The sequence below is a fragment of the Uloborus diversus genome, chromosome 10 (assembly GCF_026930045.1).
Source record: "Uloborus diversus isolate 005 chromosome 10, Udiv.v.3.1, whole genome shotgun sequence".
Taxonomy (NCBI): Eukaryota; Metazoa; Arthropoda; class Arachnida; order Araneae; family Uloboridae; genus Uloborus; species Uloborus diversus.
Window position 1 is genome coordinate 123,772,820 of NC_072740.1, and position 21,255 is coordinate 123,794,074.

The following is a 21,255-nucleotide window of genomic DNA, read 5'->3' on the forward strand; positions in this document are numbered from 1 at the left end:
TAAATGATCACCAACCATCAATGAATAGCTGCCGGTTTCTCACCTTCCGCTGTCAGAAATCGTATAACACTTCGCTGCTCCTCAATCGTCGGAATTTTGCAATGCTAACGCCATCCTGTCCGCTTACGGACTGCCACATCATTTGGACGGCGCTTTTTATAATGAGCTTTTGCTCTCTCCTATGCATGCAGGCGCCCTCGCATGCTCCAATCCCAGTCAGAACCTCCAATGGCATCCCAAGATGTTTCGTTGCATTCTTCCATGGCAGAATATGCAAATATTTAACTGTTTCATTTTTTATGTCGTTTCGTACCTTTTCATGTGATCACCCCTTGTATTTAACACTGAGATATTTTTTACGTGAAACTTGTTGCTCTGAAGAAACGATAGGTTACCAAAAGTTATAAGTAATTAAACATTTTATGCTGTCTTTGAGTAAATCAAAGGACAGAGATGAGGGAATCAAGCCATATCCCCTTGCAAATTTTTCCAAATTGATGTCTTAAAACCCAGTTTTAGTAATTTTGTAGTGTTTTGAGAGATGGTCGGGAGGCAGGTTTCAGCGTCCACCTCAAAAGAAATTTTCAAAATTCGCGTTTTCTGGAAGTTTTAGTCAAGGAAAAGAGGGGTTGCAAATCTCACCCCAAAATTATTTTTCAAAAATGATGTTTATTGTAGATTATCTTTGGTAAAGTCGAAGGTTTTCCGCTTCACAAATTAGTTTTAACACACAATTTCAGATTGTCTGGTGACTTGTTATGTTAAGAAATGAGAAAGGTTCAGATCCTCTCTTCAAAAACGTTTTGCGAATGAAATCCTTGAAGCATATTTCAGGATATCTCTGATGGTGTGAAATGAGTGGTCAGAATTCAGGACCTGTTGCAGAATTTTTATATTGAAGTTAAAAAAGCGCAATTTTAAGCTATATATGTTGCGATGTTTGGAAAGGCCCTCTTAGAATGTCTCCTCTGAATTTGTTTAAAATCTAAATCACCAAAACCCCATTTTAGGATATTTTTGGTCAAATGAACAGAAAAGAACAGGTAAACGAATTTTTTTTTTAAATTTAAGCCTCAAAAATGTAGTTTTAAATTATCTTTAGTGACTTTAGGGGGTAAAGTGAAAGTTATGGCTCTTCTAGGGAGAATCAGTTGACCCTTCTTGCCCCCCTCTGGCTATGATCATGCTTAGTAGTAATTTTTGAAATTTTCTTAGCTTAGTTTTCTTTTAAAATGCTTAAAAAGAAATATATTATCAAATTAAAAAAAAAAAAATGTATTCAGTTTGTAAATTTCCCTGCAGGCCGGGAAAAATATGCTTGCGGCCGTAGGTTGGAGAGCCCTGCTTTTAGCTATAGTAAAATACAAAACATTTATATTTTTACTGATAAATATCAATTATTTTAATTATTTTATTTGTAATAATTGAAATTATATCTTTAATCACATAACCAGAAAAGGTTTTTCTACGTAAGGTCCACATTTTAACCATTATTATGTAATGCATACTTCCAAAATTGCATGTTAGGCTTAGCAGGAGAAATCGCCCCAGCCTGTACTCACAGCCCACATGTAGCAGCTGCCCTCCTGAGGAAGAGCTAACTTCTGCAGGCTGCCGTCCTGAGCGGGTTGATTGCTAGGTGCCGAGCGGTGACCACTAATTTTTTCCTTGGTTGTGTTGGGTCGGTTGATCATATGACAGATATTGACATCACCTCCAATGCTTTAGCATTAGCTGACATCACTAACTGTCACGTGATAAATCGATGGGTCACTTACCGGTTGAGCTCTTCCAAGGCAATGCTACTACTCACATCATAGATGCCCATAATCCCTCCTCTCCCTCTGAAAAGCAACAATGCACTCCTCCTAGGTAGTGGAGCCTCCCAAAAGCAAGACCTCCCCAAAACAAAAAAAGAAGACCCCCATTTCAGTAGCTCAGACTGTGCCGTAACCGTAACCTCCCTCCCCTCTTTGTGAGAACCCCTGCTAACATTGTTTCTGAAGTGCATATACAATTGGTTCTCTGTTTACTGTTGCTCTACTTAATGACTTTCTATATTTAAAGACGACTTTTCACGGTCCCGGATGCTCCATTGTAATTCTAAAAAGTGTTCTATTTAACTATTCATTCTGCTTAAGAACGATATTTCAAGGTTCCTTAAAAGTTGTAAAATAGAGGACAAACTGTATATTTTTTTGAAATAAATTTCGAATTATTGATGTGCTTTAATTGATTTTTTTTTTTTAAATTTCCAGAGAAAAAGTGTTACAAATGTTTTATCATGCATATGACAATTACTTGAAAAATGCTTTTCCTTATGATGAATTGCAACCTATATCCTGTCGTGGTATGGACACTTGGGGAAGTTTCTCTTTGACTTTAATTGATGCTCTTGACACGTTAGCTGTTATGAAAAACTATTCTGAATTTAGACGAGTTGTATCAACTCTTCTATCTACTGCAGATTTTAATGCAAACATTAATGTATCTGTATTTGAAACAAATATTCGTGGTAAGTATTAATATTTGCTCTTTGTATTTACGTACTAAATAATACTCTTCTTTATCTGTGACTCGCAATATGTTTTGGAAAGAATGCCTTTATATTTTGCTATTCTTAGCTTCTAGAACCTTTGTTTAGTGAGCAGGGCTGATTGTGTTCAAGTTATTCACTAAAACTCCAGTATTTTTTAGCGTGTCAACACAGGAAACATGGTATTCTCTGTTTATGCTTTTATCTCTTTACTTTAGGAAACTCTGAAATAATCAGGCCGGGATCTATAAGTTTTGGGCCCTCCTGCAAAAAATCAGCAGGGCCCCGAACTGCCTACTGAATTTCTGTGCCACTAAGGGACATTGGCCCTTTTAGTTACATGCCCCGCCCCCCTCGTCGAGGGGTGTGCGGGTAAGTAGTAGTAAAGTCAGGGTTGCCAGGCCACAGGGAAACCTGAAGAAAAAGGGAAAATACAGGGAATTCAAAAATCAACAAATAAAATGGAGATTCCAGGGAATTTTGGAAAATTCTTTAAAATCCTGGAATATCCATGGAATTTTGTAATTTTTTTAAGGTGTAAAAACCATAATGCCCTAACTATCAAGTAATAATAATTAATAATTTTAAAAAATCATAAACAAAATAAAAAATGGTAATTTTAATGTTTTTTTTTTTTTTTTTTGTTTTTTTTTTTTTGTTTAAGTAAATATTAAAATGTCTTATCATGAAAGCAAAAATTATTAATTATTTTGTTTGACATGTGGCTTGAATAGAAAAAGTTCAATAAATGCAATTGCCATGCTATTATTTCAATTAAAATAAATTCTTCTTTATTTCCTCTTTAATTTATTTGTTTTTTTCCCCTGTGATGAACTATCGGGATATTAATATTCTTTTTTTAAATATCAGGATTTGCTAGTTTATAATGTTGCAGATTCATACAGGGAAAATGCAGACAATTTTTTCCCCAGAATGGAGTGGCAACCCTGAAAGTGAAAGAAGAAAATCCATATAAATAAAAGAGACTATATATATGTGTATGTTTCCTATACAAATCCACAGTTTACGTCGGATCTGGACCAAATTTGGCAGGGAGGTACTTGGGTACCCGAGAAGGAATATAGAAGGTTTTAGAATGCCAAAAAAGAACTAAACAGTTAAAATTTTAATTTTAGGGCCCAAAAATATCATTAAATGACTCATACTACCCAAAATAATTATCCGATCAGTTTGATTTTAACTCCATTCGAAAGTACGCGAAATATACCTGTAGAGTTCATTCACTTCCTGCAAAAAAAAAAGGCTCTAAAATCACGGGGTAAAAATTAAAAAGCACTTAGCCTAATGGAACTCTTTTAATTTGGGAAAATTATCGTTTGCGCAATCACATTTTAAATTAGCATTCAGAAGGTGTCCATTTTTTTTTCTTGGCTGTGGCTAAATAAAATGTAATTTTTGTCTTGATGTAAAAATTTCCCCTTTTGATTATTTTTTGGCAATTTATCTTCTTTCTTTTTTTTAGGATTTTAGTTGTATTTATGTAGGGTTGGGTTTAATTTATTCGGGAATTTTTTAGTTGCCGGTTTCTTTCTTTAAGAATGATTATTTTGACTTGAAATTTTTCAGTATTTTTTTTCTCTAATTGAAGCCTGATTGTTAAACATGCATCACTTGACATAACTTTTATTTTCGAGGTAGACAGTGCAAAGCTGGACATGCAGCTAGTGATATGAGTCATTCTCACAGAAAAGGTACAAATAGACCAAAAAAATTCTTTTAACAAAACTAAGTAAAAAAATAATAAAAATTGCATAAATGTTTTTGTTTGTTTATAAATTATGTCCCCATAGTAGTGGTTAAGTTTTCTATTGTATTTTTAAAAAGATTTCAAATATTTTAAATCTTACCTCGTCCACGGAGGGGATACAATAGTCAACGGAGGATATTTTTTATGTAAGAAAGTCAATAAAGGTTGTTATGAAAGTAAACATGCGTTTTAAAGCTATATGAACTAATATGTGACTCTTACTTAACATTAACAAATCAAAATGTGGAGGCTTTTGAAATAAAGACTCAGGACCTCGCTCTTTATGAATATCCTATTTTATTGAAAAAAAAATCAACATTCTAGCATTTGTAACAAAATCAATAAAGTGCAACCTAATTTAGTTGGAAGAGAAAATATCGAAAGTATGTTCTTAGTTTCATTGATGAGTTAAAAAAAACCTAATAAATCAAAAGATATTTTTTTTTTAATCAAAAAAAAAAAAATCATTTTCTTTTTTTTTTGAAGAACTTGCCAAAGGCCAATTTAACAAGCTTCGCGGGCCGCTTCTGGCCCGCAGGTTATAGGTTGTGCATCCCTGCTGTACAACAACATATAATCATTGATTTTTGGTTTGCTTCTTATCCTTTCTCGATGAATTAATCCCAAATGGTAATGTTTACATTGATCACCGCAACTTAGACAGGTGAGGTATCTTGCTTCCATATTTATTTGGTCTTTTTTAAATACAAGTTCATGAATTTTCATTGTTCCTGGAAACGGTGAAATATGCTTTGGAATTTGTTTATCTACATCACTTATAAAACTTTCTTCAACATTTTTTATTATTACATTCTTAGTTTTTTTGAAGTACTGAAAGTAAAGTTTCACAGTCTGGGATATCTGTTTTCTGGTCAACTAAATTGTCAGCCTTTCTTTGGTAGCCTTTCTTTGGTAGTAACGTTATCTCTCTTTTTTCTTCCTTTCTTCAAACATAAGAGGATTTTTTTTTAATTTCTGTCTAGCACGTCTCATGCTAAGTTTCTTTTGTTCCCTCCTCGTTTTTATTTGAACGTCTGACTTCTTTTTACTTTTTGGTTTTGTCATTTTTTTCTACTATTAAAAGAATATATAGATATATAGTATATGTAAAACACATTACAGAAATCATTTCACAGAAAAACTGACAAAATTAACTTCTTTAAGAGTCGAATTTAATTTCTTTTCTATAAAAAATACAAAACAAAATTGCCCTATATTTTGTTTAGCAAACTGAAATTTATTATGATTTTTTCTAAGGCTTTGTCCCTTCCGTGGACCACGTCATCTCCTGCGTGGACATGCCACGTCCACGGAGGGGAAGTCCACGGAGGAGACAAAAGTAAGCTTTAGAATTTTTCATAGTTTTGATTTTAAAGTTAAAAAAATGGAATGCTTCTTTTTATCAAATATACTACTTTTGCTATCTAAAAATGATGTTTCAAATACAAAACAGTTTTATTTTACCTTTTGTATGATGACCACAGAGAATACACTAAGAACTCTGCCAAACCAGATGTAGACACAACAATCCAACACGTGTACAAGAGAACTAAAGTTGATCACTAGAAAACAAAATGGATAAGTATCCTACCATTTACCTTATATGGACTTGACTTTTGCTGCCCTTGATTATGTATTTATTAAGTTATTTTAAGTGTCCACGGAGAGAGACTTCAATCTTAGGGACAAAGTTTATGAGTCACTTTCTTTATAAATACAATTTATTTTTTTAAAAATTTTATTTTTAAAACATCTTAGAACTCTTAGCTAGTTAATACAATCAAAGATATTTAAAACCAATTTAAACAGTTTGAGACCAATTACAAATTGCTTTGTCTCACAGACTTAGGGACGTCGTCCACGGAGGGGATTTTAAAGCAACATTTATTAAAAAATAAAACTGAAATATTAAATTTATTTAATTGTCATGCATAAAATTAATTAGTTCAAAACTTAACTAAAACACATGAAAAAATATTAAGGAATATACTGAAGTTTTTATTATTTATTACTAAGGGACGGTAAAAGTCGCCTTTTCGTGAGAATGACCCATATAATGAATCTCATGTTCTGCAGTAAGATTAATTTAAAAGCGTTTTTCAGACTGACGTAAAAATGTGTAATCAATGTGTTTGAAATAACCACAACAATGCTCCTGCTGTCATAGGAAATTGTTTCTTAGTCCACAACTCCCGGTATAGGTCCAGTGAGTCTGGGTCGCAGACAGTTTGGTTGCAGGTGCATCTTTTAACCAGCACACGGCCATTACCGACACCGAGGCAGAATCTGGTCACATCAGAAAACACAACAGATCTCCACTCCATCTTCCAATAAACTCTGGCCTTACATGAATGCCTTCACAAATGGCAGTGTCTGAGCAAGAGAGTTGCTCATTCTTCACAAGTTTGCTTATTTTAAATATGAGTAGAAATGCATGATGAAATCAATTGTCGTAAAACAAACTTTAAGCTGAGACTTCTTGAAAATAAACCAAATTTTATCTGGCTATAAGTTTGATTGGTAAAACCAATTAAGTCCAATGTGAACTAGAGCATGATAGTAGGGAGACTTGTTAAACATTTAAGAGCTACGTAATATGATGAAACGCATTGCTGAAAAGCAAAAGTGTTCAAGACACCAACTAGGTGGAACAAATTCAGAGAATAATCTCAGAAGTGAAGTTCCAGCGCCAAAACCTTTCCTTAAATATCCAATTCACCTAATTAGCAGGCCAATGCTAAATCAACACTTGAGACATGCCAGCATAGCAGCTATCCAATGAGTCACAAGCATGTACCAATCTATCACAAAGAATCATGATGCAATCCTCTATCACATGAAACATTACTTAATCAATTGGCAACCACACGTGAAAGCACCTGTTTCCAACGATAAGCGTTGCAAAGCATTTGAGAAACATCGAAAAAATTCTACCCAAACTATGATTAGTCATTGACACCAATTTAATACATTTTAACTGATACTTGCACGTATAATAATTAGGTAAGTGTTGAGTTAAACTTGTTCTGAAGCTTATTATTTCTAAATAAGGCGCGCTAGGCCAACAATGTCTTGGCGTCAGTGGAGTACCAGCTACAGGCTGCCTCGCTCGCAGTTGTCTGTGAAGTAACTGATTTTTGACTATTTGTTGTGTAACTGTGGTACGAACTGCAGTTTGAATTTCAACCGGAGACTGCCACAGCCCTACTCCGAATATGGAGGTCTTCCATCTCAGTCGTGCCAAGCATGGATGCCCAAATGGGGGGGGGGGGGCGAGTAGGGGCTCATGTCCCCTCTAGAAGTTAGAACTTCCTTGCTTTTAGTACTTTTTTTCTTTGCAAAAATGTAAAAACGTTTCTTCTCCAGCCATTAATGAATAGGTTATCAAAAATGTCAAATTTTAATAATTCTAATCTGTACTGAAATTGGTTCCCATGGGGAAAATATCTTAGCCCCCCCCCCACCCTAAAATTTTGCATATGGGCCCCATGGGTATATAGTGCCAAGTGGCCGCCCCGAACCTGATCTTCTTGAGGCAGTACCATCTCTGGACAACTGCTCTTAACAAGCATGTGCAGTGGATACATTCCGGCCTAGTCTTTATGCAATATTGCAGAAAGAAAATCCACCGTCTTGTAGCCCTATTACACAACCTCAATCAAGCTTGGTAAGCTGTTGATAATGGCTTCTTCGTCTCCTTTAAAGGCACTATTTTTGGCTTACATCAACTCAATACGTAAAATTTCACAGAAAAATAATGCTTACAAACTTTACAGCATGCATTTAACTTGCCCTAATTTGCAAGATCTGAGTGGTACTAGCAATGCCACACTTATGTGTGAAGCGTGAAATTTGAATCAATGTCATCTTTCAGATGTATAAACACCTCTGCCAAATTTCGTTTTTCTAGCACAAGTCTTTCTTAGTGTTCTGATTTTTTTTCTGCAAAAAATAGGTAAAAAATGTCCATGTTTCAGATTTTCTGTATTTGGGGATTCTGAAATTGATGTTCCATGCTGTATTTAGTTACAACATAGCAATATGTAGGTTTGCATTTTGCACAGAAATTAATTTTTGCAATATTTTCTTTACAATTGCAACCTATAAATTTTAATTTTGTTAGAAGTGATTTCTGAGATTTAGAAGATTTTGGGTGCCTAACTCATTATAAATTCATTTTCTCTTATGATCATGGTTGAAAATATTCTTATTCTAGCAGTCTTTCATATCTATTGGATGTTATTTTTTTGGTTCTACATATTATCTAATATTTTACTACAATTCATATCTTGTACACTAGATAAGTTTTTATAAATTTTTATTAGATGAATGTTTATTTTTTAATTTAGTTGTTGGAGGCTTACTATCTGCTCATCTATTGTCAAGACAGGCAGGCTTAGATGTTGATCCTGGATGGCCGTGTTCAGGGCCTTTATTGAATCTGGCTGAGAAAGTTGCTAGACGTCTTTTGCCAGGTTGTGTAAAAATTAACTATATAATGCAGTTTAATATTACAAATACAAATGTTGCAACCAGCAACAGACTCTGGGCCCAGCTAGGCTGATCCTAGTCAGTTTATTAGTCCTCAGTGAAGCTCAATGGCCCTCTTAAAGTTTTACCCCCTTACTCATAACAGCCTTTTTCGGTAAGCAGTTCCAAATTCCCACAAACTTACTACTACTAGTGCAGTGCCGGGGGTTTTGTCCTTGGATCTCTCCCAGGGTGAATGGATTTATAAATAACCTACAGGGTTATGTTTTTTATACTCTAAATTGCAACTTCTACCAATATTATACTGTGCAATTAATATTTTCATTGTTTAAACAATAAATATAAAAAATGAATATGAGAGCATAATATTTTGAATGGAATCATATTTTTTTTAGTTATACCTTAGACAAACATCTTTTCAACATTTCGTGTAGCGTGGGTTTATTTGAAAGGTGGTAGAGACCTTGAGCAGGTAATCAAATGTGGAGTGAAGAAATGGCAGCTGCTGTGTAGACTGCATTTTTCTGGCTAGTTCAGATATAAGTGGATTCAGTAGATGTGTTTAGTAGATGTTGTGTGCATGAATAGTAAAATTTTGGGATTTTGTTAAGTATTTCAAAAACTAATCAAAGCTGTTTATTAATCTTACATATTTCAGACGTAAGTTTTATCAATAACTGATTTTTATTATATTGTTTTCTATTCCAACTTTCGATTAATGGATCAACCGAAGACTAGGTACAAAAGACCTAAGTTCCACAATATAGGTGAACAACATTTAAATTACTCAGAAAAAAAGCAATATTTTTCTCTTTTTTGTGTTTTTAATAATAACTGAAAACGTATTAATATTTTAATTTCGTGAATATAGGGAGGGGAATGTGGGGCAAAGTAAAATGGTTAAGATGACTGATTTTTTTCAAAACACACAAATCGGAAATTGGTTTTGAAAATAACGGCACGTAAAGAAAAAACATTCTATTTTATAATAAAACTTGCATCAAAACAGTATTTTTTATTTTTGGAAGTAAATTTGAGTCTTAAGGAATGTAAATGAATTAATTAATAAATGAAAACATTAGTGATTTATATTTAATGATTGAGCTTATAAATGAAACAACCTATTTCACTTTGCCCTAAATGTACTTGACTAATTGTACAATTTATTTAAAATACAAATAAGCTAAATATTAATTAAATTAATGCTGTATTGAATATTAGGAGGTCTCAATTATTAGTTAAAATGTTTATAACAATGACTTTATCATTTTATAGTAATAAAAATAATTTGTGACTTACAACAAAAATTGTAACAAGAGTATCATTTTTTAAAAATTGCATACCACCAAATGCTTCAATCTTGGGCAGTATTTTTTTCATGACTGAAATAGACAACCTATGGTACTACGTAGTTAAAATAATATGAGATAGGTAGAGCTAAATAGCAAAGAAAATATTTCACCTTTTCACTTTGCCCCTCTATTTCACTTTGCCTCATGTTCCCCTACAATGATTTTTCAAGTGGAGGCAAATAGAGGAAGTTATCATTAGTTTCTAAATCAGGGAAATTTGGTGATCTTGGTGGAAGATTTTTTTTTTCTGAAACTGCATTCATAACATACCCACCAGTACCCAACTTTTCTACACCAAGTCAAAAACAAAATTGGGAAAAAAAAATTGTGCTCTGCCCTAATGGGCTTTTACATAACCTTTGCAACTCACTTTACTAAGCAGTAAAATTTAATATAACTGCTTAGTATTTTAATTAGCTATTTTTTGTAATTTAATGCGTTTTGTAGAAAACACTTTTTGTGTGATGCTTTTTAAGTTATCTCTTCAAAGTTAAATGATGTAGAAAAAAATTTTTTTTAGAGGAGATAACTATAAATAGTTCACTTTCTACTGATGAATTGTTTTAACAGTGACTTTAAAAAATCTGTTCCATCCATATAAAAGTTTGAAATATAATTTTATGAACATTAATATTAGTTCTTTATAGTTTCAAATATTTATGTACGTTACTGTCTATATTTTTGTGCAATGAATTTCTTTTCTGTAGTTGTGATTCTGGACCTAAATTTTTCAAGTGACTATAGCTATTAAGTCAGTTAATCACATTAAAAATTTTAAGAGAAAGCAATATGGCTCATTTTAATTTTTGTTTTTTAAAACCGTTTTATCCCGTTTTTTAAAAACATATTGTATTTGGAACATTCTTGCAAAAATGGTACAAATCATGCCAGTCTTAAAAAAACAAATTTAATTCAAGTTTATTAATAACTATGAATTAATCATGTTTTTTCTATTGAATCTCCATTTAATTGTGTATAATAAAATGTCAATTGTTTATATATAAGTAATTTATAAAGGCTTCAAAAATGTCTTCTCTATCAAGAATTAGAATAATGCATGTCTCAGCTTCAAATCATTGGTAGTTAAAATTTGAGTTAAGATTTTGCTGAAATGCAAAACAATATAAATTATCAGTTATTCACATAAAAATTAAGTTGCTATACAACTTGAGGGAAAAAAACTACCAGAAAAATTAATTTTTTTGATGTCCCAACATTTTTTATTGTTTAATATTGTCCACTTCTTTTGGATAGTAAAATACTGAATTATATGGAATCTGGCTATATTTTGAGACTAAGTAGTATAATTTCCGTGCTTAGTTAGTCACTTTAAATTCTACAGCCAACAAAAACCTGAGTCCAATTCTTTTTTTCTGGTAGCTAATTTGAACTCCCCTGGTTGAATGTCCACTCCATTACATTTGTAATAGTGAGGAATAAAAGTTTTTTTCTTGAAATTGAAGGCAGAATAATATTTAGAATCATCATCTCATTTTATGCTTTTTCCATAATTGTAACTGCCAGGGCTATAACCAGAAAAAAAATTCGGGGAGGGTTTAAAAACTTTAATGCGGAGCTTTGCGCTATTTGTGCTAATGTTCAAGTCGTCGGGTTATCTATTATGAAACATGAAATACACATGAAAGACGTTTGAGTTTTGGAACAATATTTTTTGTAATTTTTTAAATATAAACAAGCATTTAAATGTCAAACTGATTTTTTTTGGGGGGGGGGCGGGCGGTTGAACCTAAAGTACCCCTCCCCCTGTACACGGCCCTGGTAACTGTTTTTTATAATTTGAACATTTTGTTTAATGGCTTAGTCCACTCTGTTTTAAAAAAGGTCAAAATATTTTTTAACTCCTTCATTAATTACTAGTGGATGAATCATTAAAACTTAATTATGCACCATTGAATGGAGAATCATTAGAAAGTATGATTAATTGGCAGAAATTAATTAAATTGAAAAGCCAAATTCCAGTGTCAGTCACATTTTGCACTATTTTTCTTGCAAATGCCCCATTTGTACTCACATGTCATTAAAATCTTCTGTGTTAAAAAAGTAATTAATGAGGCACACAGTTGAATAAACTGCTACTATTTTCTGTAAATATAATTTGAAAATACTTTTTAATGATTCATGTAAGAGCAGAGTTAGCAACAATCTGCATGTACAGTAAATTAAATCAGTTATTAAATTAAAAAATATTTAGTAATTTTCAGAGTGTTATATATAATTTGAATATTCCTTTACTCACTTCTAGAGGTATTTTGATTTAGTTTTAGGACTGTCATTTGTAAGTGTACTGTTACATTTTAAACATATTGTTGGGGTGGAATGGGACACATGACATAGTTATGAGTGAGATACTATTTTTTCCTTTCTATTCGTGGGGATGTTAAAATTTTCTTGTTTAATTTCAGTCATTTTGATAAAACCCAAATTAAATATAAGTCCAAAGTGAATGTTAATGTCATTAGTTGAACTCATTCTTGCTTAAGTACATAAATAAGTTAAGCAACACGCATTTTAGAGCAACTGATATTCATTCTTATTCTACATATAGTTCCCATTGCATATATGAGTCCTTATAACTAAGGAGAATAATTAGTTGGGTATTGGTTTCCTATGAATGCTAGTTCAGGGAATCATGCAAAGTATTTGTAGCTCAAGGTTTGTTGGCATAGTATGAAGAATTAAGAGTTGAATTTCCTCGTAATATTGCTGATTGTACCTTGAATTGTACTGCTGTAAATGACATTGCAATCGTTAAAGGATGCTAAGGTGGGAAAAGTTTATCTCTGTATTTTAAGTGTGCCTTAAAGATTACAGTTGTAAGTTTTATCTTAAGCATTTCACTCAAGTTTTGCATAAAACTGGAGAGTTCCGTGTTCGATGCCAGCCGGTTGAAAATACTTTGTGTTCATTAACAGTGCGTGAGGCAGGTTAAAGATGTTTTTAGTTACAAAGTCCTCCAAGTTCCCATTCCAAATCAATTTCTCTGTAGGTTCAAGGGTTGCTTAACTCCTGTTCTGGATCAAAAACAGCCCAGGGCCTCATCCAACTGCTCAAACCACATAAAGTAGAAGGAATGGGGAACCCCGGAGTGTAATCTAATGCGAGTATTCAGCATATAAATTTAAAAAAAAAGTGTTCCTCAATATTTTTTACTTAAAAATAGTGCTCTATTCTACTCATTCATTTTTTTCTTCCTACTAACCATTCAACCCCATTAGTGAGGCTGAATGGGATAAATGGATTTCCTTTGTTATTTTATTATTATTTATAACGGATTTTTTTTCAAGTTTTAGAGTTTTTCCCATGTTGGTAAATATGCAATAAGTTTATCCTAAAAATTTGAAAATGAAAATAAAAAAATCAAATCTGTAGAAAATATTATGAAAGTAACAGGGGAAAAAACATCCCACTCATTTATATTTTCTGAGAAAGCACTTTTGCTTGTAAGTAATGGGATGAAGTATAATTCTTCAAGCTAAAGTCCCTTACCACTTAAAATAGAATTGAAAGAAGGAAAATGAAAGAAAATGAAATGAGTTTGAGAAAGGATCATGGTAATGTTTGTAGAAATATAATTTTAGTTTTTCAAAGTTTGCATAACATATGTCATTTAAGTCAAGTAATGTCATCCCATGACATCTTTCAGTTGTTTTTAAATTAAAAATGTATTACTTATCTCATTCATTAATATGCTTTTTTTTCTTTCAATGCAGCATTCAATACTAAGACTGGAATGCCCTATGGAACAGTTAACTTAAAATATGGTGTTCCTGCTGGAGAAACACCAATAACTTGCACTGCTGGTGTTTCAACCTTTATTATTGAGTTTGGTACCTTAAGCCATCTCACTGGCGATCCGATTTTTGAAAAAGTTGCTGTGAAGGCCTTAAATGCTCTGTGGAAACATAGGTCATCATTAGGCTTGGTTTGTATAATTTTATATTTAATTAAAAATTTTGCAAGTTTTACTGGGAATTTAATTCTTTCTTTCAAATGTTTTAGCTAATAATTGCTCTTCTAACTCAAGAGCTCCAAGATACTTTTATTGTCTGTTATGATAAAATTGGCATTGAATTCAAACTGAAAATTGTTGTAATTTTGTATACAAGCATATATTATTCTCTTTTCAGGTAACCAAAAGTTCTTTAAACATATGATAAATAGTTTAAATATTCAGAATATCAATCAGAAACTTACAAACTAATGCTTTTTTAAATTGAATTTTGATTGGTTGGTAGGTGTCACATCCATTGAAAGTCAAATGGATCCATGTGCCAAAATCACTACCTTTGCAAAATCCACAACTTTGTCATTTTGAGAATTCCCTGAAATGAAAATTTGTCAATTGCCTATAATCTTTTTATGATGGCTGGGCTGTTGAGAATATATTCTGGGTTAAATTCTTCCCCAAGCAGTGTTAACATGATTTGTAAGTTCTGGTGCCATTTGTATTTATAATCATTAAAAAAGTGATCCAAATATACCCCTTCACTTCTCATGGAAAAATGGGTGCCTTTGCCTTAAAGGGGTTGGTGCGCCAAAATGATTCTATTTCCCCTTTACCACCCATTGAAGAATCGATGAAGGTATTCCCCAATCGAAAGATCACGATTTTTAGAGGTTATAGGCTTACTCGAAGGAATTCAACAAATGCCATACTTTCATTCGCTTGCTCTGTAGATAACACATCAAGAAATTCTTAAATACTAAAATTAAGCACAAGAATCTGTTCAAACAAACATATCCTCGCCTCAGAGCAACAGTAGGTTATCTTAGTGTTATTCCTTGGATTAGATATCTTAGTGTTACTCTGAGGCGACGATATGTAGTCTTGAAAATTTTGAGCTGAAAAAAAAGTGATCTTTCTTGATAAAAATTTTTTTTTAAATATTTTATTGCCTCTTATGAATAGTCAAAAAAAAAAAAAAATGAAAATAAATAAACAATTACAGAAAAATATTAAATAAATAAAAAAATATGAATTAAAAAAATTATCTTGCATGAAGCTTAATCTTTAAAAAAGAAGCACCATCATTATTCAAGTAGAAATCAGTCTCTGAAAATACAGACATTAATAAATGATTTTTAGAGATATGCAAAAAAAAAAGGATTAAAAAATTAATAATATCCATGATACTAATAAGTTTTCAGTAAACATTTGCAATCCCTGATTTATAATGAGTTTTCTGAGTCAACGTTTTCTTTACTTCAAATTTATTTTACATTGATAATATTCTTATGAACATGATCAAGAGTGAAAATAAAAATTAATGTCAATATGTTTACTTCAACTTTGCTTCCTTCCCATTTTATCTACTCTTGAGTATAGCTCCTGTACCCGTCTAAGTCTACCACTATTTTGAACAAAATAATATACTCAGCTTTGAAAACATGCTGTTGCAAAAATGTGACTATAAACCAATAAAGCCATTCTTGTTTCTTGCAAATTAAAAATGAAGTAAGTAAATATTGTATATATGTATATAAAGGGTGTCTCCGTTTAACCTGCAAGACCTGTACTTTTCCAACTATTGGGCCTAGATGCATACTTCCAGTTCCAAAAATGGTCAAAATAAGGTGCAGAGTGAAGGTATTGAAAGTTTGAAGGTAGAAAGAAAATTTGTGAAAAAATATGAAATATAACATTTTATATGGACCCTAGATCAACTAAATAAAATTAAGGGAAATAATCTCTATTGAAAAATAATTCAAACACAAAAAGTTTGACATTAGTGTGATATGAAATGCAGGGTTTTGTTACTTTCACCACTTTACACTGATAGGCAATAATTTGAGGTGAAATATAGTACCTAATAAGGGTTTAACATTATAATGTGTGTGCATGGCGTAAGTTTTTTCAAATTGTGAAAACTTTTGTAGCGTTTTTTTTACGCTTCATACATTGTATTTGCATTTTGTTTTCAATAGCAAAGAAAAAAAATGTATACAGTCAGACCTCAATATAAGTTCAACCACATATCAGGCAGCGAGAAGCAAAGGGATGCAAGTGGATATGTTCAAGTTTTGAATAAAACTTGTTTAAAGATTAGCTCCTAGGTAGGCTTTCATTGAAATTCTTTTTTAAATCATGCTGTATAGCAGCAACTACCAGGGCTGCTAGTACCATCTCTTGCCTCTAGACAGAGGAGAGGTTTACCTGCCATGTGTATTAGTTATCTCTATTTTTTTAATTTTACCACTTCCATCCCTTTGCTTCTCACTGCCTCATATAAGCTCACCCCACAGATAAGGTCAGAGCCAGCACACAACACTGCTGCTCTCTATTGAACCTCAGCGGTTCCCCTTATCTAAAACATCCTTTTACTCCTCCCCACTAGAGTAACCTGTGCAACCAGGAGCAAAGAGTCGAGAAATGTCACTGTTGAGGGTGCCATCCCCAAGATTGCAATTACTCCTGCAGTCGGAACTTGCAATCTGAAAAAAAAGTTGTTTGGCAAAAAAAAATACACTGTCAATAATCCTCCCTTTCAATAAACACACGTGTAAAATTTTAATAAACCCTAAAATTTACTTTTAAAAAATGCTAGCCTGTTTTCTATATGACATGCAATAAGTTACCTTATTGGCATAAATTTACAAAATACTACTCTTTTTTCTTCAGTCTAAGTACCTAATGTCTATTTCCGTACCTGTAAAAAATACTATAAAGAGGTTTAAGTTTGTAGTTTCAAAATTTTATATGACACAGTAAGAAATCATCACACAAAGTATTGTTCAAGTTATCCATCAGTCCACAGCTAACCGTGACAGGGCATCTGCATTTCTAAGTTTTACCTCTGGGCAGTGATCAATTGAAATATTGTACCTCTGAAGTCCTGATGCCCAGCGTTGGAGTTTGGCCGATTGAGGAACTCTTTTGGTAATGTATGTCAGAGGGTCACGATCCATAATAAGCTCTATATTTGCTCCAAAACTCCAGGTTTTGAACTTCCAAAGGCTCCAACTGACGCCATAGGCCTCCCACTCTATAGTTGGCCATGCTTGCTGTGCCGCATTCAACTTCTGGCTTGCAAAACTCATGGGACATAGAGCTCCTTCGTCATAATGTTGTGATAAACAGGCTCCAATCCCATATGCAGAGGCATCCTATTAAATGACTTATGGCTGCTCCAACTCAGACATTAACAGCTTAAATGTGTTACATAACACATTCTTCAGGGCTTTGGAAAGAACTTTCGTAACACATCCGCTCCTGCACTCCTTTCTTCTTGAGCTCTGTCAAATGATATACTAATTTTGAATAATTATCTATGTATTTCATGTAATAATTGGAAACTCCTAACACACTTCTAAGTTGTGTCTTCATTTTGGGGGTTGGTAGCTTCTTGTCAGCCTAGTTTTTCTGGATTTGGCTCATGTCTACCTGATCCAAACATGTATCCCAAATATTTTGGATTGATTTTGGCAAACATACATTTCATCACATTAACTGTAAACCTCAATTTTTCTAATCTCTTCAAAATAAGTCAAGTACTAAACATGTTTTCCAATCAGGAGGAAATACCGAGATGTCATTAACATTTTACAGTATTGTTGGTGATCATTAAAAGCTGAATTTATCGCATGCTGAAAAGTTGCGGAAGGGTTTTGAAGCCTGTAAGGCATGACTTTCCAACAATATTGCTGCTTCCTTCAGGTCTACAGATGGTACAGTTAAAAAAGTTTTTTTTTTTTGGGGGGGGGAGGCAAATTTTTTTTCTTCAAAAAATAAGAAACTTACAAAACCTTATGCAAAATATTGAAGAAAATCGCAACAGTCCTATATTGAAGATTATTTTTCAAAGTGGAGTTGTATATCAGTATTTTGTTTCAGTACATTTGTGTACAACTTAGTTCCAAATTAAAATTGAAAAAAAGGAAAGAGTTTATATATCAGTTTTTTTCCTTTTTAAAACTTGGCTGCCCCTACTAAGTATGCAGGCTGGATTTTTTCATGCATTGGCCTGATTATCCATTTAATGTTGCCTTGTTGATCTGGTATTTTTTACTTTCCAATGCTGAAGAGTTTGATCTCTAAACAGCCTTCTCTTTGTATTTAAATTTTTCCCTCATTTTCTACTTTTCTCCTTATTAAGTATATATATATATATATATATATATATATATATATATATATATATATATATATATATATATATATATATTGGTAACCTTATTACCCCACATGGGGTTATTAGAGACAAGAATTAATTGAAATTTTTAAACTTTTTTTAACCAAAATATTTAAGTTAAATAATTGCCTAAAAAATCAAGAGGAGTCCATTTAATTCAGTTAATATAAAGTATTTATTTCGAGTTATTTAGAATATTAGTATACATTTTATTGATTTTTTTTTTGTCTCTTATTACCCCAGCCTCCCCTACTTATTTATTGACAAATTCTTATATCGATTATAAGGACTCCCGTTATTAGGTCAGTTTCACAAAGACTCAAAGGGTGACTTTATATTAAGGTCCGACTCTAAGTTATTGTTTTTTTTTTACTTAAACAACCTGTCATTCTTCTAAAGGGGGGGGGGGGTGATAAGTTCCTCTCATCTTCTGCCCGGTTCTTTAAAATTTTGAGCTCCAATATCTCATTGAATTTCAGGCATAAATATTTAAAACTTTTGTGTTGGAATTATTTTCTAATGAAAATCATTAAGCGTAAGTTAGGGGACCTATGTCTGTATAAAAGTTAGCTTTCTTATTTTTTCACTAATTTCTTTTTCGCTTCAAAGTTTCAATATCTTATCCGTGCCCCTTATTTTAACCATTTTTGCATCTAGAAGAATGCATCTTGAATTAACGATGGTAAGAAAAGAGGTCTTGCAGGTTACATACAGTCAAACCTGTCTCTCTCGAATTTCACTGGGCGGAAGACAAATTCAAGATACAGAGATTTCGAGTACAGACATTTTGATAGAAGTTTTAAAAATAAGCAATTCAAACAAAGTCAAAGTGTAACATATTCTTTTGCATTGATATTGTTCAACATGTTACAGCATGATTTGCTTTGATTACACATTTGCACATTTTAATGATTATATTGATAGCAAATTTATGCATATTTTTAAGGATGAAAACTATATTTGAATGATTTTCATTCAAAAGTGTAGAAATTTTTACTTTTTTCTTAATCGAAATAATTTAAACATTACAAAAGTATGACTTGGAGAACAGAAGGAAAAAAAATCTGGTATCAATGGACTGGTAAGTAAAACTCAGGAAGCATTTTCACTGTTCATCAATTCCCCCATTTTTTAATTATGCCAGTAGATGAAATTGCTGGAAAACATTATCATTCTACATATAGTTTTTCTTGAGCTACAAATTTCAAAAGACTTGGAGCTGATATCAGAAAAAATGCTTTTTGTCTCTAAGTTCCTCAGTTGATTAAGTTCCCTGGGGATCGAATTCAAGAAATAAAGTGTAGCCAAAATTTCGGAAATAGAAGTTTTGGAAAAATTTCATTCAAGATAAACAAGGGGCAAAACATTGCATTTATGCTATAAATGCAGGAAAATTGAAAAACTATGGCATAGAGCGGTTTTTAATTCAGACAAGTGCAAGCTAAATAGGTTCGACTGTTGTATTTTAAAAATCTATGCGCGTAGTTGACAAAATCATAGCTGCATACCTTTAATCAGATTGTTTTCCATGCTGTCCACTTTTTTCTCCTTTTATTTGTTTCATCCTGTAAATATTGTTCTTTATTGCATTAATTGCACATTCATGCATATTATATTCATGAAATAATTTTCTGAAACAAGAAACTTTTATTTCTTATGTAAGGTAGGTAATCATATCAATGTTCAAGATGGAAAATGGACTGCTTTAGATTCAGGAATTGGAGGAGGTGTTGATTCTTATTTTGAGTACTTGGTGAAAGGTGCTATATTGTTTCAAGAGCCAAAATATATGAAAATGTTTAAAGGTTTGTAGATCATTGTATTATACTGCTATAGGAAGGCAAAGTGCAGTATCTGCATTTTTTCCCTTTATTTTTTTTTAGTTTTTTTGTTGTATTTTGTACTTGACCTTTAGTGTACAAGCTTGCTAATTTAATTTCTGCTAAAAAATAAAGCACAAAAAAAGTCTTATCAAAAGCATTATCTCATTAAAATACAATTTAAAATTTGTTTCTTCCGATATCACAGAAATACATTTCTGCAGATACTGTGCTTTACCTTCCCACAGCAGTATTTCAGCTGTTACAGGAGGTAGATATGATGCAAAAAAGCAATCACGCTCATACAAATGATAAAATAGCGTTAATAAAGCAGAAAATGTGTTAAATAATTACGCATACAGTTAACACTCGTTTATTGTGGTTAATTCATTCCAGACTTCCGCAGTATTTGAATTTCTGCAAAGTCAGATTCTTTATTGATGAGTTAAATATGTTCCTAGTTGAATGAATGAAGTTTTTACGTATATCTTTTTCTTGACTTTTAATTCTACTTATAAAAGATTCACTCATGCTTACTGTTGTGCTATTGTTGACGCACTTTTCCAGGACACAAGCATATCCAGTCTTAACCTTTTCTTCAATTTCTAGAAACTTTCTCATTTTCTCTTTCCATCTTTACAGACTTAAGATGAAACAGCACGCTAAGGTATCATTATACTTTCTCAATTTTAATATTTATAATGAAAAAGGCTGAGTGTTTTTTTTGTACACTAACAAAGTGATGTGTAGACTAGATTGGTGTGGGAACTTCCGCTGACAGTGATGCTAAAGGGATATAAGTCCATTTGAAAAATCAATATTTAATATCCAATAAGAAAGCCGATACTTCCTTCCAAAAAATTTCATATTGCAGGGGAGATTCGTGTCAGCTCTAAAATTTGTTACTTGGAAAAAACTCGCGCTATAGCCATTTCATGTAAGTTGAATCATATTGTGACAAGTTATAAGATTATAAGATTTCATTCAAGTTATAAGATTTTGAGTTATCAAGAATAGACTGACTAGAAATCTAGAGGGAGGACATACGGGGATGAGATTTTTGGGCTTTTGCCGCATTTCCAGCTTTTTCTGTTGGCTTTTAAAACCTTTCTTCCTTTTTTACCATCTTTCAATCCTT

The 21,255-nt window shown here is 32.4% G+C and overlaps 1 protein-coding gene across 1 annotated transcript in view; it reads left to right on the top strand.

Annotated features, from left to right (window-relative positions):
* Nucleotides 1-21,255, top strand: part of LOC129231165 (ER degradation-enhancing alpha-mannosidase-like protein 2) — a 38,734-nt gene that overhangs the window by 5,094 nt on the left and 12,385 nt on the right. The window contains exons 2-5 of the mRNA XM_054865413.1: nucleotides 2,259-2,515; nucleotides 8,654-8,779; nucleotides 13,879-14,090; nucleotides 19,961-20,102. Coding sequence (XP_054721388.1) covers nucleotides 2,259-2,515; nucleotides 8,654-8,779; nucleotides 13,879-14,090; nucleotides 19,961-20,102 — 737 coding nt within the window. The remainder of the gene's footprint in view (nucleotides 1-2,258; nucleotides 2,516-8,653; nucleotides 8,780-13,878; nucleotides 14,091-19,960; nucleotides 20,103-21,255) is intronic.